The sequence below is a fragment of the Macrotis lagotis genome, chromosome 7 (assembly GCF_037893015.1).
Source record: "Macrotis lagotis isolate mMagLag1 chromosome 7, bilby.v1.9.chrom.fasta, whole genome shotgun sequence".
NCBI lineage: Eukaryota > Metazoa > Chordata > Mammalia > Peramelemorphia > Peramelidae > Macrotis > Macrotis lagotis.
The window spans coordinates 58,868,930-58,893,998 of NC_133664.1; the positions used below are offsets into that span (position 1 = coordinate 58,868,930).

The following is a 25,069-nucleotide window of genomic DNA, read 5'->3' on the forward strand; positions in this document are numbered from 1 at the left end:
GAATTTTCAATAAGGTGATGTGTGTTTGACAAAGCTATGGGACTGTTTGTAAAACCAGAAAGAAAGACAAAAACAGAACAATGAGAATAAAACGCAGAGTCTAACATAACCCTTCCATTAGAAAGCAAAATATGTGTGTATGCATGTATGGAAATATATATATATATATATATATATATATATATATATATATATATACACACACACACACACACACACACACACACACACACACACACAGACATATATGCATATATAGATGTAGAAATATACATATATATATATATATATATTTGGGAAGAGATAAGCAAACGTGATAGGATTTTGGAGAAATAAACATATACACTCTTCCTTTTGATCTGGGCCCCTGGAAAAATGGGATATATTGTCTTTCTCATTTTTCACATTTTTTTCACTCTTCTTTCTCTTTGCCTGAATAAGACATTTCAGTATTCTAGGTTAACATCTTTGTGTGACTATGATTTTAGGAAATATTAACTGAAAATTGTTGCCTGGTTGAAATTAGAGGTTCCAATTTGAATAAATAATAAAAAACATATTTTTGCTTTGATTTAAAATATTTCCAAAACAATTGATGAATGTATTGATTCTACTTTTTTATTAATTACAAGATCCTGAATGTGAGAGGCTCTTTGACTGCATTAGTTTAAGAGTAAATTACTAAGATAACATTCTTCAAAATTTTTAAATATTCTGCATTCATATGACTATAAGAGTGTGTGTGTGTGTGTAAAGCATATATCTTCACAACTAAGGCATATAACAAAGTTCTTTCCACATCTTTGAGAATTCATTTTCAACTAAATACAGAGCATTTGATAGAAGATTGACATAATTCTCTGATTGTTTTGGTGCAATCATATATGCTCTCTTAAATTATCAAGAAGAAAGCAATCGTATAGTTGGTGAAGAACTATACTACTCCAGACTTAATTCTGGAATTCAGGAAAGAAATAGTTGATGATGGTATAGAAACAATAAACTTCTGAGGAATGATCATGGTATCTTGGATTTTTTTTATAATTTTTGTAAACAAGAATTCATTTCTTCTCCTCCACCTAAAGAACTCTCCCTGATTACAAAGAAATAGAAAAGGGATATAAAACAAGAAAACGAATCAATAGGTGAGCCATATGATTGTGTATGTAATGTTCTGTTACCTTGTTTCCCGGGCAGTTGTGGGGTAGACATGAATCAAAGGAGCTTAAAAAAGTCATAAACTGCAGGTTCCTTGGCTCCCTTTTTTCATGGGAATCTCTGACACAAGGAGTGAAATAGATACCTTGAATATTTATAGCTCCAAACCTTAGGTAATGGGTGGTGACATGAGCCTGGTGGCAGTGACAGAGAAGATAAGGAAACAAGAGATATTGCTTATTTGCGATAAATAGGATTTGGTAACAAGTGAAATTTGTGGTATAGGAGAGAGAGGGAGGAGAAACCACTTAGATATCAAATATGGGTGACTGGGAAGATAGCAATGTCCTTGAAAGTAATAGTAGAGGATGATTAGGAGGAAATATCCTAGTTAGAATTTATATGATATAATAAGTTTGGCATATATTAACTTATTTGATCCTCACAATGGTCTAGTGATGCAGGTGCTAGTGATAACCTATTTTTGGGTACAGAAATTCAATGATTTTCCTAAGTCACACAACTAGTAAGTGTCTGAAACAGGATCCAAGCTCAAATGTCTGTCTTCAAGTCCTTGGGTTCTTGCCACTGAATTTAACTAGTTGCCTACCTGAGAAATATGAGATAAGGTTAAGACATGTTGAGTTTAAGATGTCTATTGGACATGCAGTTCAAGATATATAGCAGAATCCCAGAAAGAAATATTGTGATTTCATGTAAATTTAAACATCATCTGTGACCTTGCCATAATCTGGTTTCCAAAAGTATTGTTAGAAACCTGAAACTAATTATATCTAAATGAAGAAACAATGTATTTTTAAGTTGTATAACATTCATCATCTTTTTCTTTTCTACTGGAACATTACTATCTTGTTCTAAATTTTAGCAACTGAATTTATACTTGCGAGAGACTATAGAAAACTCTCAAATGAGTACAACTTTACTTATGAAGTTGTGTGAAGGAAACAGTGTCAAACAGTATTACATAGACATTTTGACTTTTCCATATAAAACTGATTTATTGTTGTCCAAACCACAGTGGCACAAAATATCATAGAATTTTGTGTGTTTAGATTTAATTCTTTAATCTCTTTGATCTATTTGAGCCTTATTTCTTATTTAAAAAGTACTGTGAGGAAATCTCAACACAGTGACTCACACAACAGGTACTTAATCATTCTTTATTGGCAGATTGCTGGTATCCAATCTGTTCCCTTCTTCAACTTAAAATATGTAAGGACAGAGAAATGAAATAGAAGAGTTAGAACAAAGAAAACATACCCAGAAGAATCTGCCACGCATTACCTATCTCTCTCCTCTCTATAATCCATATTGTAGGCAATTTAAACCTTTTTGGAGTTTGATAATTCCTTTGTTAATTTAAAAATACATTTATTTTGTTCCTACTATATGCAATTACTGTGGTGGAACAGGAGAGAATGGAAGGATGGTAATTTAAATGTGTGATTGATATTTAGATAAGGTTACCTCTTCTCAATGGACATTTATCTATAACTTTAAAAAGTATAGAGTTATGGATATGGTGGTAAATGCCTATAATTTTAATTTCAGAGGAAACTGAGGTTGGTGAAACTCTTGAACTAAGGATTTCAGAGCTACATTGGGCTATGCCACTAGAATATCCATGTTGATTTCCATAATGATAGAATGAACTCCTTGGGGCAGTAGAAGTGGATTTTCTAAGGAGGAATGAATTGATCCTCATCAGAAATGGAGCAGGTTAATATTCTAAACCAATCAATAATGGCATTAGACTCATGAGTTTCCTTTGTACTTCCTACCTGGATAAAATAGAGAAAGTCAGTCTTAAAATAAATAGACAATTGAATAGGTGGGTTTTTTCTGTAATGACTATGTGAGTAATATGAATATTATTTATATTTTACTGATGAGCAAACTATGATTTCAAGAAGTTGGATAGCTGGAAAAAATTTGTGTGGTTGCTGGGTAACAAAAATAGTACTCAAACCAAGATTTTATTTTTTACCAAAAGGTCAGTGCCTATATTTACTATACCATGCTAGTAGAATGAAATTAAATTATCATTTGGAGTATTGACTTTTAATTAACATAGAATGCAGAATTCTGGTATTTTGAAATTTTAATCAAGGTCAATTAATATGGAATCCCATTAAATAATCCCTGTCATGATATTAACATTGAAATTTTTAGATGAGTTTAATACTTCATGAGCTTGTGCTTCTATAATGTTTATAACCTATTTATGGATTACTGGGCATGATATTTATATACTCCCAGGGTCTATGGTTATGTTATTATGTGTGCTCTATCCATACATTCAGAGAATGACCTATTAATGATTATTGGAAATTGTTCATGCATTTCTATGGACAACAATTTTCATTAACTTCTAGAATGGAGTAACTCCAGACTCCCTAAATTAATTCCATGATGATAGACTAGAATAGAATACTAGGAGCCTTTTTCAATATCTTAGGCTCCTTTTTTATTGACTGCTAACTTCTCAGGCATAGCAACAATCAGTGGCCCATCCATATCATAAAGAGACATTTTAGTACAATTTGACCATAGTTATTATAGGGAATTGGTGTAGTACATTACAACTAACACAATATAAACATAGCCTCTATAAAAATACTATATATGTAGTGTATTTGCTCTCCTACCTCTTGAAATTTAACAATTTAATCAATGAAATTTTAAATTCAATTCAATGTTTGATATAAATTTGTGTTTAAGGATTAAAAATTCATTCAGGTTTTATAGATGAGTTTGAAGAAAGGCAAAAGGATATTTTTCAGGATACTGTTGATCCTTATTTGACTTATCTAAGAAGAATGTCTCATTACAACTTTGTTTTTCTCTGTCTTCAGATTCTACCCTAATTGTTAGGACAGATAGGCAAAAACGTTGACTATATCTGTATATGTGCCAATTAGAAAAATGAAAATTCTCAAAATTATTTTCGGTTGACTACTCAAACATGAATCAGTGGAAATATGGAAGGATGTTCATAGCTGAGTGACACATATATCTATATTTAATTGTGTGCTAATTAGCACTTCTGTCATTGATGGATTAAATATCTGGATTGAAGGATAACCGAAATTGAATGGTTTTACAATAGTTACACAATGAATGATCATATATTTAAGTGTTTTGAAAGTTAAAAGACTGAAGGCAATGCAATACTTTGACATTTAATAAACAATAAAGTTGTATATATAAAAAACATTAGGTTGATTTTATATTAGGAAAACAATAAACACAACATCCTCTATTAACAACAAAAATAAAAGCCACAAGATTGTATTAATGAATTTGGGGGGAAACATTTAACAATATACATTTGTTTCTGTAAAATTTAAAAAAATTAGGCTTTGATGTCTCTTGCATTAATATCATAGAAGATATTTACTTAAAAACCAAGAGCGATTATATCTGTTTGGAGACACATTCCCAATAACATCAGGATAAAGTAAGTTTGTCTATTTTTGCCACTTTTTTCCTTTAGAATTTTGAAAATATTAAGCATAGAAATAAAAAGACAAAATAAGTTAAGGTATAAGTAAAATCAAAGTGGAAGCAAAAGTATTAGATTTTGTAGAATGCAAGATGGCTTATTTAAATGACATTAAAGATTTGGTTTTAATATTTTAAATAAGTAATTACCAGAATTTTATTAGTTGTAATTATTATTAAAAAGAAAATGTGCAATAATCTCACAAAAGTGATCATATTTCTGCATATTAAAAATAAAGCACAACAAAACAAAAAGGAGAAATTTCACTTAAAATACCTCCGGTATATGTAAAATATTTCAGTCCACCTGTGAAGACACACTCAAAATAGCCTTTATAGAAACAATGCCCTCAATTCTTCACTATTAAGCAATTGCTGTAAAATGACATTACTAATGAAATTAATGCACTTATCATACTAAATTTCCAAAAATATAATTATGTATTTTCATATGTACATTTTATCTATAGCTATATAAATTTTTAGATATACAATCAAATTGAGAGGGGAGAAGAAAAGTCAAATTTTGCTAAAAATATTTGTTTTAAAAATTGAATTGGGAAGAAGGCTTTGTAGTACCAGATCTCAAGCCATTCTCTGACATAAAAATTCTAAAAATGATTTGATAATAGTTAAGCTTATAAATTTAAACACTGAAGCAGATTAAGAAAATAAGATTCAGAAGAAAAATAACAAAGGTACACAAAGGTGGACAAAAACATGCCTCTAGATATCAAGGTAAGAAGTAGCTATTGGACAGAAACTACTGCAAAAATTGAAAAGCAATGTATCAGAAATTAATAGACTTGCCACCATAAATAAATTTGGGGACTATTGGATGATTTACCTGTAAGATTTATGGATCAGAAAAGAATTTTGGAACAAAAAAAAGAAATTGAATTACATAATATAAAATGTAAAATTTTGATTAGATTTAAAGAGGTGTTGTTGTACAAATAAATCCAATGCAACCCAGATTAGAAGGAAAGCACAAAACTAGGGATTTTTGTCAGCAGATAACTGATAAATGCTACATCTTTCAAATATATAGAGAACTGAGTCAAATTCAGAATGTATATTTGTTCATGTATGTATGTATGCACATATGTATACAACCATTACAAGTAAAAAATAGAAAGAAATAACTTATTGAGTTTGAAATCTTTGCAACTAACTTTCCTTCCTGTAAGAGGAGTTGTGGGAAAATATATACACACATACACACACATACATACACACAAACGTGTCTGTGTCTGTGTTTCTACATACCTACATAAACATATGTGTTTGTATATATTTTGTTCAGTCAGTCATGTACAATTCTTAGTGACTCCATGGATCCTACTATCTATGAAGTTTTCTTGGCAAAGATAAATTTGTCATTTCCTTCACCAGTGGATTAAAGCAAACATATTAAGAGACTATATATTGAGCCATCTAGATGCCCCAAGCATATAGCAATTTAGTGATTAAGTGACTTGTCAAAGTCATACAGCTAAAGTCATACAGGTCAGATTTGAATTCCAGTCTTCAGACCCTGGAGCTCATCATTCTATGTACTGAGACATCTAGCTCTGCATACACGCACACAAGCACACACACAGGCACTACAAACATAAATAAATACACACACCCTTCCATCCATATATATATATATATATATATATATATATATATATATATTCAAAGAGAGAAAGAAAATTGAAGAATCAGGTAGTGTATCTTTACTTGTATAAAGTGATCTCAGAGTGTAGACAAGTGGTTCTCAAAATAAAGCAAGTTATCAAGAATCAACCTTAAAAATTCAGCAAATAACTAAGAGTAATGGGAGTGAAAATGAAAAGAAAAACTACCAAGTTTTCATTCCACACTCCTCAGATTGTCACATATGACCCAGATATGGAAAATGACTGGTGCTGGAGAGTATGTGAAAGGCAAAGAAAAATAATGTGTTCTCTGTAAAATTGTGAATTGGTTTAGCCATCGTAGAAATTAATTTGGAACTTCACAAAAAGAATTCAACTTTCCCTGTTAGGAATATATCCCTAAGGAATAGAAAAAAAGAAGGAAAAGACTCCTATGAAAATCTATGTATATGAGTCTTCATGGTTGTATTTCTCATAGTGCTATTCTATTGTAGCAAAGGACTGGAATTCAAGAGGTCACCCATCAATTGGATAATGACTGCGCAAATTATGACATATAAATGCTATGAGATATTACTGCATTGTGAGAAATAATGAAAGAAGTAGATTCAGAGAAACATAGGGAGATTTTTATGAACTGATGGAGTTTGGAGTGAGTAGAGCCCAAATAATTTAAATAATTACCTCACCATTGTAAAAAATGCTGAAATAAGAATTCTGGCCAATGCATTAACCAACCACAACTCTAGTAGACTAATGAGAATTCATGCTAGCTACCTTTTGAAATGAAGTGAAAGACTATAATTGTGAAATAGGGCATTCATTTTCAGAAATTAATACTACATGATTCTGCTTTGTGTTATTATTCTTACTCATCACAAAGGCACGTTTTTTGAGAGGAATGAGAAAAGGGGAACTAACTAATCTTAAAGCACTTCATTGAAATACTTTAAAATACATGGAGGATAATAAAGGAAGGTTTAGATGGAAATAAAGGCATGTAAAACAATATTGAAAACTAACATGCTGAATTCAGTACTTTTAAAAATGCAGTTTCATATAGTTTGATTTTGTAATCTGAAATATTTGTAATAGTATTTTCAAATTCAGAATACCATTTATAACTATATCAGAAATAAAAATAAATTTTTACCCTTGAGTTTATAAAAAGGAATTTTACAATTATAATATGGGAAAGTGTGACTAGACATCACTTAAGTGGAAAAGTTCTTAGGGTTTACTTATTGAAAGTTAAACATGAATTATGTCATTTATATTTTGTATTCCTCTTTCTACATAGTTGTTGCCCCCTCCCTGCTAATGCAATTGACTCAAAGAATGTTTGAAGATAGTATTCATTTCCTTTTTTTTTCCTAGCAACTAAACGTGGTAATATTAGGTGATTAATTCATGCTCATCAAATCAAATGGTAGACACAAAAACTAATGCATTTTAACAACATTAAGAGAATCCTCATAACTTAGATTAGAGAGGTCATGATTTCACTGGATTCTGCTGTAGTTAAAAAATATTTTGACCTAGAGGATTGACTTCAGCTCAAGTTTTGCCCCATTTTAGGAAGAATATTGATCAACTGGAGAATTTCCAGAGATAACCAAAGGAGTGAAGGTGCTCATATTTATCAGCATGAGAAATTCAGCTAAAAGAATTAGAGGTTTTTATTTCAGAGAATAGAGAATATATTGGAAACCTGATAGCTTTCTTCAGGTATTTATACAATTTTGCATTGAAGAGGAATTACGCCTATACTGCTCAACTCTGATGGAATATGATTTATGACTATATGAAGAAATGCAGGAAGGCAAATGTAGACAAATATAGATGAATTTTCTTACAATTATAACTACGCCCCAAAAATAGATTGCCTTGGTAAGTTATATCAGAAGTTATAGTTTCACTCTTTCTAGAGAGCTTTAAGGGGAAAAAAAATGATACACTTTTGTTGGATACCTCAAAGACAGGATTCTTATGCAGGTGTGGATTTGTAGTTCTTTTCAACTCCAGGATGCTATAAAGCATGTATATATGAAGTAACCAAGAAAGTATTGCTTTGACATATAAAGTTATTTTTAAAGAAACATTTTTTTAAGATATCATAATCTTTAGGAGTGTCAGGCATCTAGGGTATCTAAACTATACTTCAAATCTGAGTTTGCTTTAGAGAACTTTTACTAATAGTAAAAAGTAGGAACCTTAAAAGAAGCTCTATCATGCTAGTTTGTTTTTCTTATCACATTTTTCCTGGATGCAAGAATATGTTTTGCTAATATGTTAATTCTTTTGCAAGCTATATACTTTGGCATTACATTTTAAGTTCCTTGAAAATTGTCTTATGAAACTAGAAGAATTCCATCATTAAGGGAAAAACCCTCTTCTGCCTTTTTTTCCCCTAAAGTCTGCATAATGTCAGTTAAAATGAGAATATAAAATTCTTAGTGCCTGTATGGTCTCATTAAAATGTTTCCCCACTCAGATTTGCATGTTTATAGTTTTCTAGTAAACCCAGCCAGGATGTATCATCAAAATCTAAGGTTGGATGCTAAAGGCTCATCCCAATATAGTTAAAAGATGCCATAGATATAGCAGCCCAGAGGCCCTTTGAGTCACCTTCTAGCTACTTCCCAGCAATACAACAAACAGAAAAATTTAATGCATTCAGAATTAAAAAACATAATTGCTATTAGTAGTAAAGTGATGTTAATATTGTGGTATAGCATAAAGCTAGGAGTGACAGAGTTAACATGAATAGGCTCCTAAAGTAAACTCTCCCATGTTGGGCTCAGTAGTAAGCTCTTTCTGTAGTTATTGTTTTGCTGAAGTTAAATAAATAACATTAAATTATTTTCTTTAAAAACGTCAAATTTTCTTTTTCTACCACAGCATGCCAATGAGGTGTATAAAGCTAAACAGCACACTTACTAGACTTGAAGGGGAGATTTTTGGTTTTTTAAAAAAAATGAAATTGTCCCACATCATTGCTTAGAATGTCATTCTTACATAAATTCTTCTTTTCCCAATACGATTTGTAGGTACAGCACTCGTTGTTCAGTGGGACCATGTACATCTACAGGATAATTACGACCTAGGCAGTTTCACTTTCCAGGCTACACTCCTCAATGATGGACGGATCATTTTTGGATACAAAGAAGTAAGTGAAAAAAATTAATCCTTCTCCTTATATGTTTATCCCCTTACCAGATACATACATATTTATATGTATATATATATATATATATATATATATATGTGTGTGTGTGTGTATGTATGTGTGTGTATATATGTGTATATATATATATATATATATATACTTAAAATTCTATATTTTTCCTTTTTTCCATCTTTCAACACTACCATTCAAATTCATAAAATTAGTTTTTTTACACTAAATACAAACTATGATTTTTATTTCTTTTCTGTTTTGCTAAAAAAAGTAAATACCTATTTTATGTATAACGACCATAGAGTGTATGATGTAGAAATCAACTATTGGTTCCTTGGCCATGACCCAGTAATTTAACTGGACTCTAATGATTAGATTTTGACTGTCAGTATTTCATTAGTTTCCCGTAAAAGAAAAAGGTCTACTGACCTGACCTTGTCCACATGGCCAATTGAAATATTTTAAAAAATATTTTTCTTTGTCTTCTTGTTTTCTGTCACCAAAAGGTCAATGTCTGACCCTAGGATTCTTATGAAATACTATGCCTCATACTATAAAGAAAAATGGGGAAAATGTCCATAGACTATATTAACTATGAGTACAAACCTTCATAAGAATTGAGTGAAGTTTACATTGAATTAATTAAACTTAAGGGAGAAAATTTAATATTATTCTGTGCATATGTGGATGTCTGTGTGTAAGGGAGTTAATGTGATATGGTAGGAAACAGTATACTAACCATTGTGAGATTCATCCACAATAACATAAGGGACTTGTTTCATTGAGGAAACAAATAACTACAGAATTAACTATCTCTTATCCTAGTTCAATAGAAATTACACTGAACTTAGAATAAAAGCTTTCAGTTTGATCATAGCTCCTAACTGTGTGACTTTGAAGAATTTACTTAAGATTTCTGTAGCTCAATTTCCTTATATGGAAAAAAAGCACATTTAATGTTGAAAATGATCGCTTCTGGAGAGATTCATAATTTCTAGGCGTCATCTCTTCTTTGAAAATCTCAAATTGAGGACAGTGATCTCCCTAGGAAAATCCACTGTGTGACTTTTAAATGTAGATGATTCATTACTGATCTAGTAAGAGGAAGAATGGTACAACAGAAAAGCCCTTGTTCTCCTAATCTAGGAGACCTAAGTTCAGATCTCATCAGAGATTTTTATTAGATATATGTTCTTAGGAAAATTTTTATCTGTGCCTCATGTAAAATAGAGGGTTAAACATGATATTTGAGGTTCTTTCCAGCTGTAAATCTTTGATCCTGTAACTTCCATCTTGTCTTTATGTAAACCTATAATCAAGGGTTATCAGAGTCCACTACATGGCTCAGTGGATGACAGAATTATGAAGTCTTTGTTCTTAGATACTTACTCACCGTATAACTGTGGAGCAAGTCACTTTTCTTCTGTTTGTCTTGGTTACCCCAACTCTAAAATGTAGATAATAACAATAACCTTTTGGAAGGCATGAGGAATACATATTTGCAAAATGTTTACCATAGTGAGTGCTTAAATAATGTTTTTTTCCTTCTTTCCATTTTCCATTTGAGATGGGAGGAAATGGACAAATTCGCCCTCTTACTTATAGTATCTCTATGACCATAGACAGGTTACCTAACCTTTCGGTGCTCCAGTCAATTAAGAGTGGAAGTTAAAAATACAATGATGATTTGTTTTGGTTTAAGAAATTTTGAAACAGGGCATTTCTTACACTGATAAAAAAATGCCATTTCCTGAAAAAAAATAGATAAAATTTAGGATATGAATGGAATATCAGTAAAGTGAATCCATCCATTCCTAGCTTTTGAAAACAATCTAGTATTTTTCTTACATAGATTAGAGACTACCAGTGATCATTATGGGATGAATAATATTATTTTTCTTAAGTTTTTAGCTACAGTGGTAAGTCTCTTGGCATTTAGATCCAGGGTCAACATGGTCTGCAGTTTTATAACATAATAACTTCAAATTTTGTCAAAATGTAGTTTCATATTGTAACTATGGCCTTCCTCTGATTTCTGTTATCAAAATACTGTCATCTTTATTTACTCTATTCTCAATAAGTTTTTCCCATGGCGGATTAATTGTTTAGTGTTTCTATTTTCCCTTTGTTGTGGGTTTGGCATTTTCCAAGTAAAGTGCTAGTATGCTTTTATCAAAAGTAATTTTCCATTGTGGTTTTCCTGTATTTTGTCATATGACATTAAGTGGATGTGCAGAGAGGATATTTTCTTGAATGTTTTTGTCTCTCTTCTCTTACTATATATTTCCCCTTTGCACTCAAGTTCTTGCAGAAGCAATCTGATGATGTCTTTCATCTCATGTGTTTTAACTCACTTTGAACAAGAAAATCATTTCATTTTCAATTGATCTATGTGTTGTTATTACCAGGGTTAATGATTTCCTTCCTTTTGAAAATTCTACATAAAATTTTTGAAGGGGAGAAAACAAGGTTTTATTTGGAAATATAGCTACTGAGGGAGTTTTATTGTTCTGGATATTCAGGTACTGTTATTTCTCTTGGTCTGGTGAATAAAGAATGCTGATACAAGCAAAAGATATCAATGCATTCTCTACTTTATATTTAACTATGAGATTAAAGTATCACAACATACTTGATTATTTGGAGCCAGAATATATTCATGAAATAAAAGGTTGAAGAAGACTAACATGATTTCTCTTTTTGACTGACTTCTTACACTAACTTGCTAATTATTATACAATAACATTGTCCAAGATATTAAACCTGGATTTGAGCAAAATTTTTATTAGTGTCTTCCACTAGAATCAGTAGACATGAAAAAAATGGGTGAGAACATTGGGAGAATATAATGGATAGGCATGCCTGGAACCTAGAAAAACTCTACAAGCTCTGCAATCTGGTTATTTTTATAATGAAGCGACTGTCTTAAATAAACCACAAATGCAAATATCATGCCTAGTATACTTGGCAGGTCCCTATATGAAGTAGGACTTTCTCCTTTTATTCATCTCTCCATCCTCTCAAATAAGTGAGGTAAATTCTTGGACAACTATATCTGCTTTCACTGCCCTCAGATCCCAAATGATATAATACTGAAAATTAATATGAAGTCCACTAGCATTTAAAAAAAGCAAATTTTAAATAGAGGTCAAAAAAACTGGAGGACGTTCTTCAGTGACATTCCATAGATTTCTGTGAATCATTGTTAATATTTCCAGATATATTCTGTTTGGGGTATGGTCAGATCTTTCAGAGAGGGTGATGTTTCATTTTAAATGTTATGTTTAAAAGGAATATTTGCAAGCATATCAGGATGGTAACCAGAATGTAAGGATTATTAAAGTCAGGCCCTCTGAGAAATAATTGAAGAAGCTAGAGGTTTACATTGTAAAAAGAAGTCTCAGGACAAAACATCATAGCTTCTCCAAATATGTGAAGATCTATCATGGTTAGAGGGACTGAGAATCATTTTATGTGTCTTCAAAGACAGAATCTTCAGGGGCAGAAAGGGACCAAAAGGAAGAAGAGATGTTACATAAAATGATCTTAGTCATTTTAATTGGAATGGTCTTTCTTGAGAAGCAGAGAGGTCCTCAGCCTTGGTGTTCAAACAGAAACTTGATGGAAAAAACATTATAAAAATATTGCAGAGGGGATTCTTGCTTCAAGTATTGGAAAGTCAAGATTTAGTGAATAGCAATTTTTATTTGGCATAATAGTATAGCTACATTAAATGACCTCAGATTCCTTCCAATATTTTCTAATTCCAAGTGTTGATGGAATATATTTTAGCCTCATTTTACTAATGAAAAAAGAGATGCAGAGGTTTAGAACCAAAATATTAATTAATGCTATCACCAGGGCTAGAATTTCAGTATCTTTACTATATATTCAAAGGTTGCTGGTCTTCTTGGTATTTGTTTATTTCCCATTTGCCCTCTCTACATGAGTCCTAGAACTGCTCTTATCATTGATGGATGTCCTTTTCACTTTTTCTCACCATCTAACTCAATTATAGGAATTTTTGGTCAAGAAATTTCAGCAACAAACCGAAAATTGTTTGTTTTTTCAGTTATACAACTAACCAGACAAATGAAATATAACAGCTGGGTTGAAAAATCATTATGAGCAGGTTTACTTCCTCTTTCCAAAGAAACAGTGCTCTGTAATCCAATATCAAACACTTAACAGTTAGATGATTAAAATCTATTGTAGAAAGACCTCTATTTACCTCAAGAGCAGCAAAACAATGGAGGCACTTACATCTGGAATGAGGATGGTTTTATTTCTCATAGACAACAAGTAAAAAAATGTCTTAATCCTATCATCTAGCTATCATTTAATCCTATCATTTTGTCATTTTACCAATCTGGGCTATTTCCATTATTCCCTTCTTTATTGTTTTCTAATTACATGCAAATGTAGTTTTCAAAATTCTTCCTTTTTTGCAAGCTTTTGAGTTCCACATTTTTCTGCCTCCCCCCACCCCATGGCAGTGAACAATATGATATGGGTTGTAGATGTGCAATAATGTTTAACATATTTCTATAATAGGCATAGTGTGAAAGAGGAATGGGAGCATGGTGGGGGTGGGAGGAGGGTAGAAGAACCTGAAGTAGAAAGAAACAACAAAACAAATTTTAAAAAGCGAGCATAGTATATTTTACTCTGGATCCAGATTCTAGTTTTTTCCTCTGAATGTGAGTGGCATTTTCTATAGCAAGTCTCTCAGGGATTGTCCTTGATCACTGAAGAGGAACTGTGTCCAACATAGCTGATCATCTCACAATATTGATGTTAATGTATATAATGTTCTTCTGGTTCTACTCACTTCACTCCACACCAGTTCATGCAAGTCTTTACAAGTTTTTCCAAAGACTGTCATTCATTATTGTTTACAGAACAGTAGTATTCCATAGGATGCATACACCATAACTTGGTCACCCATTCCCTAATTGACAATCAATTTCTAATTCATTGCCACTACAAAAAAAAAAACTTTGAATTTTTTACAAGTGGGTCTTTTCTGCATTTTTATGATCTAGCAGAGCTGTTTTGCTGGATCAAAGGGTATGCACAGCTATTTTGTCCTGTTTGCATAGTTTGCATAGTTCCAAATTACTTTCCAGAATGGTTAGATCAGTTCACAACTCCACCAACAGTGCAGGGTCAGTATTGACCAAGTTTTCCCACATCTTTTCCAATATTGATCATTTTTCTTTTTTTTTGTCATTTTAGCCTATATATATATATATATACATATATATACATATATATATATATATCTATATATCTTGGTGTTGATTTAATTATCATTTCTCTGATTACTAAGGATTTGAAATATTTTTTCATAGGTCTATAGGTAGCTTTAGCTTCTTCATCTGAAAATTGGCAGTTCATATTCTTTGAATATTTACCAATTGGGGAATGATTTGAACTCAAAAATTCAACTCAGTTCTCTATATATTTTAGAAATGAGTCCTTTATCAGAAGCATTAGCTGTGAAGATTGTTTCCCAGATTTCTGCATTCCTTCTAATCTTTCTTTTATTTTTTTAATTTTACAATTTTCCCCAATCTCGTTTTTCCTCTCCCCACACCCCAGAGAAGGCAGTCTGATAGTCATTACAATGTTTCCATGCTATACATTGATCAAAATTTAATATGTTGAGAGAGAAATCATATCCTTAAGGAAAAAATAAAATATAAAACATGGCAAAATTACATAAGTTAACTTTTTAAAAAAGATTAAAGGTGATAATCTTTAGTCTTTCTTTAAACTCCTCAATTCCTTCTTTGGATACAGATGATATTCTCCATCGCTGATAGCCCAAAATTTTGCGTAGTTGTTGCACTGATGGAATGAGCAAGTCCATTAAGATTGATCATCAGCCCCATGTTGCTGTTATGGTGTACAATGTTCTGGTTCTGTTCATCTCACTCACCATCAGTTCATGCAAATCCTTCCAGACTTCTCTGAATTCCCCTCCTTCCTGGTGTCTAGTCAAACAATAGTGTTCCTTAACGTACATATACCACAATTTGTTCAACCATTCCCAAATTGACGGACATTCACTCAATTTTCAATTCTTTGTCACCACAAACAGAGCTGCTTTCAATATTTTTTGTACAAATGCTGTTTTTAGCCTTCATGATCTCTTCAGGGTATACACCCAATAGAAGTATTGCTGGATCAAAGGGTATCCACATTTTTATTGTCCAAAAAGGCTGGACAACTTCACAGCTCCACCAACAATGCCTTAGTGTCTCAGATTTCCTACATCCCTTCCAACATTGATCATTGTCCTTTCTGGTTGTATTGGCCAGTCTGAGAGGTGTGAGGTGGTACCTCAGAGATGCTTTAATTTGAATTTCTCTAATTAGTAATGACGTAAAGCAATTTTTCATATGACTATGGATCACTTTGATTTCCTCATCAGTAAACTGTCTCTGCATATCCTTTGACTATTTGTCAATTGGGGAATCATTCCTTCTAATCTTGATTGCATTGCTTTTACTTGTGCAATAATGTTTTCTTTCCTTCCATCCTATCTCCCCCCCATGTGTACTTTTCTTTCTCTTTTCCCCTTTTCCCTTCACAGCAATGTTTTGTCTTTGACTGTTGACTGTCTCACATTGTCCTTTCCCCTTTTTCCTACTACTTCCCTGTATATTAGAATAAATTTCTAAATCCATTTGAGAATGTATAACATTCCCTCTCTGAGATGAGGATGTTGCAAGTAAGATTGACTCAGTGTACACATCCTTCCTACTTTACCTATACTATAATAAATCCTTTTTTCCTCTTCATGTGGTACTAAGTATCCTCTAATGCTTCTATGCTCTTCTCTCAGCATAATCTTTTTTCTAATGTTTTTATACCTGTCTTGTACCCACACACTCTGTCAAAGGATCCTCACTATGGTTTTCCCAATAGAAATACAATTCTCATGAGGTTAAACATCATCACAACATAAACAATTTATATGCACTCCTTCTGTCCAAGTAACTTCACTCTAGCTGTCTTATTTGAAATGCAATCCTTACAAGCTAAAGTACCATCACATCTTGATCAAGTTATGACTATACTCTCTGTCTAGATATGTTCTTTTCAACAGAAGAGAAATATAACTCTCAATAGCTACAGATAGTGTCTGCCCATTTAGTTTTTAATATTTCCCCTTCCTCTTATTGCCTAACATGGTGTTTTTCTTTCCATTTATCTTTTTACATATCTCTTGAGTCTTGCATTTCAAGTTCTGTTCTTTTTAATCAGATAAAGTCTCAAAGTTTTCTATTTTTTTTTTGAAAATCCATCTTTTTGCCCCTGAAATAATATGCTAAATTTTGCTGGGTAATTGATTCTTGGTTGTAATCCAAGGGCTTTTGCCCTCATATTCCACACCCTCTGATACTGATCCTGTGGCCCTCTCATATTTAAATTGCTTCATTTTAGCAGTCAAATAGTATAATCTCCTTAAACTGAGAATTCTAAAGTTTGCTACAATTATTCCTTGATGTTTTTCATTTTTATTTTGGGATCTCTTTCTGAATTGATTAATTAAATCTTTCAAAGATTATTTTATCTTCTTGTTCTAGGATATTAGGGCAGGTTTCTGTGGTAATTTCCTGCCTGATATTGTCCAAGATCTTTTTTATATATAAATATTTTATTTATTTTCCAATTATATACAATAGTAGTTTATATCTATCAATTATTTGGTAATGTTTTGAATTTTACACATTTCCCCCCACACTCCCTTCCCTCCCCCTTACCCCCCCAGAAGACAGTCTGATAATCTTTACTTTGTTTCCATGCTATACATTGACCAAAATTTAATGTGTTGAGAGAAAAATCAAATCCTTTAGGAAAATATAAAATATTAGAGAAAGCAAAATTATTTAGTACATAAGATAACATTTTTGTTAATTAAAGGTAATAGTCTTTGGTCTTTGTTTAATCTCCACAGTTCTTTTCCCTGGATAAAGATGATATTCTCTATCGCAGATACCCTAATATTGTCCCTGATTATTGCACTGATGGAATGAGCAAATCCATTAAGGTTGATTATCACCCCTATGTTGCTGTTAGGATGTACATTGTTCTTCTGGTTCTGCTCATCTCGCTCAGTATCAGTCCATGCAAGTCATTCCAGGCTTCTCTGAAATTCCATCCCTCCTGGTTTCTAATAGATCAATAGTGTTCCATAGCCTACATATACCACCATTTGTTCAGCTATTCCCCAAATGATGGACATCCCCTTGATTTCCAATTCTTTGCCACCACAAACTGAGCTGTTATGAATATTTTTGTAAGTGTAGGGTTTCTACCCTTTTTCATGATCTCTTAAGGGTATAGACCCAGTAGAAGTATTGCTGAATCAAAGGCTATGCCTATTTTTATTACCTTTTGGGCATAATCAGGAACTTTTTTGATCCCAGTTTTTGAGTAGACCAATAATTCAAAAACTATCTCTCCTGGATCTGTTTTTCAGGTTGCTTGTTTTTCCTAAAATGTACTTTCCATTTTCTTCTATTTTTTCAAACTTTTCTGTTTTGTTTGATGGAATCTTGGTATCTCACAGAGTCATTAATTTCCATTTGTCCAATTATAAGTTTTAGACTTTTATTTTCTTTCATTTTTACTTTTTGTTTCATTTTTAGCTAGCTCATTTTATTTTTTGATGAGTTATATTCCTTTTCCAGTACATTAATTTTACTTTGAAAACATTGTTTTCTTTAGTTAATTTTTCAAATTTCCCCTGCATTACTCTCATTTATTTTCCCCATTTTTCTTTCTATGGTTTTTAAAATCTTTTTTGAGACTTCCTAGAGGTCTTTTTGGATTTGAAATCAATTTGAAAACCCTTTTGAGGCTTTACATCTAAGCATTTTATCACTGCTTCCTCTTCTGAGATGAACTTTTTATCATCCTCAGAATTATAGTTTTTTATGGTTTGCTTTTTTGTTTTTTTTAATTCATTTTAATAGTTCAGCTGTGCTCCTGGAACAAAGTGGTCATAATTCTAAGTTTTTTTTTTCCTTGGGACTGGAAGTCTGGTCTCTAACTTTCCACTTCTCTGTGGTGTTACCTATGGTATTTCAAGTGTTAGTGACTTGTAACCTTATCCCACCTGTTGCAACAGCATTCCCAGGACTTGAGCTCTACCTTCCGAGCTGGGTGCAGGAACCTTGCTGCTGGCCTGCTGCGCTACTGACTTGTTGAACCTGAATCTAAGCTATAATGTAGTTAAGAAAATCCTGCCAGCTTTCCATCTCTCCTGCCTCTAATGGGTTTTGCTCCTCTTTTACCCAGGTGATACAGATCTCGACTGAAGTCCCTGCCGGATATCTTGGGTTGAGAACTTGCTTCACTCTTTTATTTTTTTGTCAGTTCCATCACTTTAGGGTCTATATAGAGGTTTCATTTAAAATTATTTGGAAAGACCTCTGGAGCTTCCTAGTTTTGTTCCTCCATCTTGGTTCCATCCTCAGCAGTCCCTATTACCCCTTCTACAAGCTCAATGTTGCAGAAATTTGGAATGTTCCTGTTCTCTAACATTGTCTTTTTCATTATTGTTTCTGAACATGTTTGCATGCAATCCATTAGCAATGCAGATTCAAATTCTGGCTTGGATAATTACAAACTGTATAACACTTGAAAGTCACTGAAATTTTTATATCCTCAGTCTCCACATTTTTAAACTGAGAATTTGAGGCTTGACGACCTCTGAAGTCCAATCTAGGTCCAAAACTATGATTTACTTTATGTGTTATCTTTTATTTCTCTCTATTAATAATTTTCCTTCCTTGAAGAACCAGTTAAGGTTCAAACTCCTTATTGGTTTGTTTTTCCCCGATGCCCTCAGTCATAAATGAGTTGCTTTCTTCTTTAAATTTCTCATACCAAATCTCTTTAATCAGATTGTGTCTTTAATCATCCTAACATTTACTAGAATTATGTATATACTTCATATAGTTTCACATATTTATGTCTGCTCTTCTGTTAAATTTTATGAGATAGTATTTTTAAGTTGTTTTGGAAAATGAGCCCACAAAACATTGTTACTTTTTTCTTCTTTGTAGCTCTCATTCCATTCCCAGTGTGATGATAGGAAGCACCTAATACAAAGAGGAAATAGTGTGATAGTTCAAGGATTGATTTTAGCATCAGATCTATATTCAGATCTCAGGACTGACATAAATTACCTGTGAAGACCCTGGGCAAACTACTGGCCTTGAGTCTTAGTTTCTTCAACTATAAAATGGGACAGTGATCTTACTTGTTCCCTATTTTAGAGAGTTGTGAAGGAAGTGTTTAATTTTTCTGGCCACTTAAACATGAATTATTTGCTCAGAGAAATGTTCAGCATTAGACATATCAACTTGATTGCCGATGATAATTATAATAAATATTCTTAATATTAATAATGAATGATTATTGACTTTAAGAAATGATGCGAGTACTTTGAAATGACTTGGGCCAAGTCACAGAATAATAATTAGAAATATATTGATTTAAGTATTGATGCAAATTTGATTTTCTGTTATTTCTTTAACATTTTGCATGTCAGTTTCTCAGAGTGATACTTGTCTCTCAAGATCCATTGCGGGAGATCTGTTTCTACCCACTTACTTCAAATGTGGTGTGAAAAATGCTATGCTACTGTAACACTCTAGTTGAAAAATCAGTGGCTTCCTCCAGGAACTACTGCCATTGTTCTTTCCAACTTATCTTTCTTAGAGCATTTAAAGTTTGTCAGCCACTACTGTGCTAATTTGTTACATCGGGAAGAAAACAACAAATTACTCTTAGAAAACTGATCTCTGGAGACTTCAGTCTGTTCATTCATTATATACAGTTTCCTTATGTTCATTGAGTATCTGTTTTATAGATTGATACTATTTACAACGGAACTGAAAGCTTGAAAATTAATGAGAGGGCGTTTTCTAAGTGGAAAAAAGTCAGTTATCTGGAGATTCCATGTTAGTGTAGGAAGCTTATAGCTGTATATAATGGGGGACTATGTGAGGACAGTGTAAGTTTTATAATGAAAAGATTTGGGTTTAATTTCTGACCACACAACTTAAAAGCTTAGATGACCTTGACTAAATAAATCACATAGTCTCTGAATAAGATTATTGATCAGGAAGGAATATGATAAATAGGTATGCTATAGTAGATAAAAGTCAGGGTTCATCTCTTGCCTTTGATGCTTTCAGTCATCAATCAATACCAGAAATATTTTTCTAATAACATCACCAGCAGTTGATTTAGAGATTTGTATCAATGGAGAAAGTGTTCACAACTTAGATTTCATCACAAGACTATCCCTTCCAGAAAAAAATTAAAGAAAAAAGAGATTTTGTGGTGCTCAAATTATAACATGTTTGCAATGTAATACTGCAACACCTCAACCCTCTCTCTCAGAATTAGATAAATATAATCACAAAACAAACAAGAAGGAAGTTAAGGAGGTGAATAGAATATAACAAAAAACCTTCGATATAATAGACCTTTGGAGAAAATTGAATAGGAATAGAAAAGAATTATACCATTTTTGCTGCTGTACATTTCCTCTATATCAAAATTGACCATGAACTAGGCATATAAACCTTACAAACAAATACAGAAAAAGAAAAATATTAAATGCATTCTTTCAGATCATGATGCAATGAAATTTACATGTAGTAAAGGGCTATAGAAATCTAAATTAAAAGTTAATTTGAGAGAAAATAAAGTAATTTTAAAAAATGAATAGATCAAACAGCAAATCAAAGAAATAATTGGGGCGGCTAGGTGGCACAGTGGATAGAGCACTGGTCTTGGAGTCAGGAGTACCTGAGTTCAAATCTGGCCTCAGACACTTAATAATTACCTAGCCATATGGCCTTGGACAAGCCACTTAACCCCATTGCCTTGCAAAAACTAAAAAAAAAAAATAACAATTTCATCTCAGATAATGATAACAATGAAACATTATATCAGACTTTTTTTGGAATGTAACCAAAGTAGTTTTTAGGGGAAGTTTCATAATTCTAAAAATTTATATGAATAGCATTGAGAATAAATAATGAACAAAGAGAATAAATAAAAATAAATTGAGAAAAAATAAAATAGAAAAAGAGGATATCAATGAATTGGTCATGTAACTAAAAAACCTAGATAAAAGAACAAATTAACAATACTGAGATACCAAATTAGACATTCTGAAAATCAAAGGAGAATAAATAAAATTGAAAGTAAGAAAACCATTAAACCAATAATAAAAATGAGTTGGTTTTATGAACAAAGCAATAAAGCTGAAAATTCCTCACTTAATCTCATTTATAAAAAGAAAGAAGAAAAACAAATTACCAGTATCAAAAAATGAAATGAGTGAATTTACCAACAATGAGGTGGAAATTAAATTTATAATTTAGAGCAATTTTGCCCAACTGTATGCCAATAAATTTGAGAATCTAAATGAAATAGATGAATATTTACAAAAAAAATATCAGCTACCCAGATTAACAGTAGAGGAAATAAAATACTTAATCCCATCTCAGAAAAAGGAATTGAAGGAACCATCAACAAACTCAAAAAAAAAATTCCAGGTCCAACTGGATTTTCAAGTGAATCCCACCAAACATTTAAGGAACAATCAATTCAAATTCTATATAAATTAATTTGAAAATAGGAGGAGTTCTGTCAAATTCCTTTTATGACACTAATATGGTGCTGATACCTAAACCAGAATGAACCAAAACAAAGAAAATGATAACATCTTCCTAATTAACATTTATGAAAAATTTTAAATAAAATTTTAACAAAGAGATTGCAGTAAGTTATTACTAGTATAATATGCCATAATCAGGTAGGATTAATAACAGGGATATAGGAATGGTTCAATATTAGGAAAATAATCAACATAATTTATCATATCAATAACAAAACTAACATAAATAAAATAGTTATTTCAATAAATGCCAAAAAAGCCTTTGACAAAACATAATACCCATTCCTATTAAAAGCACTAGATAGTATAGGAACAAATGGAATTTTCCTTAAAATAATAAGCAGTAAAAATCTAAACCATCAACAAACATATATAACAGGGGATAAAACTGGGTATATTTCCAATAAGATCAGGGTGAAAACGAATGCCCATTATCATCTTTACTATTCAATATAGTATTAGAAATGTTAGATTTGGCATTAAGAGGAGAAAAATAAATTGAAGGATTTAGTATTTACAGTAAGAAAGCACTTTCACTTTTTTTGATGTTATACTTAGAGAACCTTAGAAATTATGATAATAATAAACCCCTAAAAAGCTACTTGAAACAATTAACTTCAGCAAAGTCATAGGATATGAAATAAAATCAGTTATTTTATTTGTGAATAGTAAAACCCAAAGGCATGAATAATAGAAAGAGAAGTTCCATTTAAGGTAATTATAGACAACATAAAGTGCTTGGGAATCTACTTCCCAAGACAAGCTCTTTACTCCATTGGTCAGATATTGGAAAAGTATCAATTGCCCATGCTTTAGGCTGAGATGATATAATAAAAATGACAGTTCTACCAAAATTGAATTACGTATTCAGTGCCATGTCAATCAAACTAACAAAAAAAGCGCTAGAAAAATAGTAACAAAATTCATCTGGAGTCACAATAGATCAAGAATATCAAGAGAATTGATGAAAAAAATGCAAAGGAACGTGGCCTAGCTGTCTCACATCTGAAGCTATACTATAAAGCAGCAGTAATAAAAACTTCCTGGTAATAGCTAAGAAATAAAGTAATTGGGTCAGTTAGGTGGTACAGTAGATAGAGCTCAGACCCTGGAGTCAGGAGGACCTGAGGACAAATCTGGCCACAGTCACTTAATAATTGCCTAGCTGTGAGACCTTGGGCAATCACTTAATCCCATTGCTTTAAATAAACAAAAAGACACAGAGTAAGTGACTAGTGGATTAGAATAAGTACAAAAGAAACAGTAGAAATGACTAAAGCAATCTTTTGTTTGACAAATTCAATGACACTAGCTTCTGGGAAAAGAACTCACTATTCTACAAAACAGTTGGAAAAAACTGGAAAATATTATAGAAAAATAAACTAGATATAGCCCCACATCTCACAGCCTATACCAAAATAAGGTCAAATTGAGTTCAAGATTTAAGACAAAATGGGTTCTACTATAGACCTATTAAGAGAACAAGAAATTCTCTCAGATAGTACTAATGCATTGTTGGTGGAATCAAGAACTAATACGGTCATTTTTGGACAGCAATCTAGAATTCTGTCCAAAAACAATAAAGTTATGGTATATGAATGTTATAGAGTATTACTGTTCAAAGGAAATCATGAGTGATTGAACTTTAGAGAAAGATGGAAAGAAAGACATGAAGTGATGCTGAATGAAATAAGTAAAACCAAAAGAACACTGTACACATTGACAATGCTTTTGAAAGATTATCCACTATGATGAATACAGTTCCTCCCAGTAGTTCAGAGATCAAGGACAATCCTGAGAGACTTGCTGTGGGAAATGTCTTTTATATTCAGAGATTTATAACATCTCACTTTTTTCTAAAATTTTTGCAAAGCAATTGGGTTAATTGGTTTGCCCAAGGCCATGCAGTTAGGTAATTATTAAGTGTCTGGGGCCACATTTGAACTTAGGTACTCCTGACACTGGGGCTGGTGCTGTATCCACTCTGCCACCTAGCCACCTCTATATCCAGAGATTTAAAAAAACAAACAAACAAAAATAAAACTGTGGAGTTCACTATCATTTTAACTTCCTTTTTTTGTGTTGTTTTTCTTCCCCATAGTTCTAATTCCTCTATCACAACATGATTAATGCATAAATGTTAGGCATGAATGTATGTGTACAACTTTTATCAAACTATTTACCACCATAGGGAGGGGAGAGGGAAAGAAGAGTGCTAGAAAAATGTGGAACTCATAAATTTTCAAATGGATGAATGTTTAAAAACTACCATTGCCTGTAACTGGAAAAATAAAATAAAATTTTATTCAAAATGTAGAAAGTTGCCATGTTGTCTCAAGGAAGCTATTTAGCATGACCACCCTGCATTTAGATACAGACAGGAATCTTAGAGAGATGGCTTTGATTACAAGGGATGATCTAAGGAGAGGGATGAAAATATGGTAGAAAGCAAAAAGAGACCTTGCTACAAGGCTGGTGGTACCCAGTATACATGTAAATACATACAGCAGACTTTGACTTTGGGTACTTTACTCTGACTCCTACTTGCTATATCCTCAGTATTCCTATTGCTGCCCTTTTGCACATATGACTTCATTGATGTTCCTTTTAGAATGATTTCCTTTGTCCTTTATTTTGAATTCCTAACACTCTTTAAAGGCAAATTACAATGCCATTACCTTCATGTAGCCTTCCTTAGTCCCTTGAGATCTTAATGAGCTTTTCTCCTTAGTACCTCTTATGGTCCTCAACTCCTGTCTGTTTGATTCATTTATCATATATCATTTTGTTTTATATTATATCATAACCCTGATCATTTCCCACTTTCCTTATCAAGCATTT

General features: G+C 32.1%; 1 protein-coding gene across 1 annotated transcript in view; it reads left to right on the forward strand.

The window, feature by feature from the left end:
* PLXDC2 (plexin domain containing 2) overlaps nt 1-25,069 on the forward strand; it is a 498,104-nt gene that overhangs the window by 329,824 nt on the left and 143,211 nt on the right. The window contains 1 exon segment of the mRNA XM_074192955.1: nt 9,380-9,498. Within this exon segment, the coding sequence (XP_074049056.1) occupies nt 9,380-9,498 (119 nt within the window).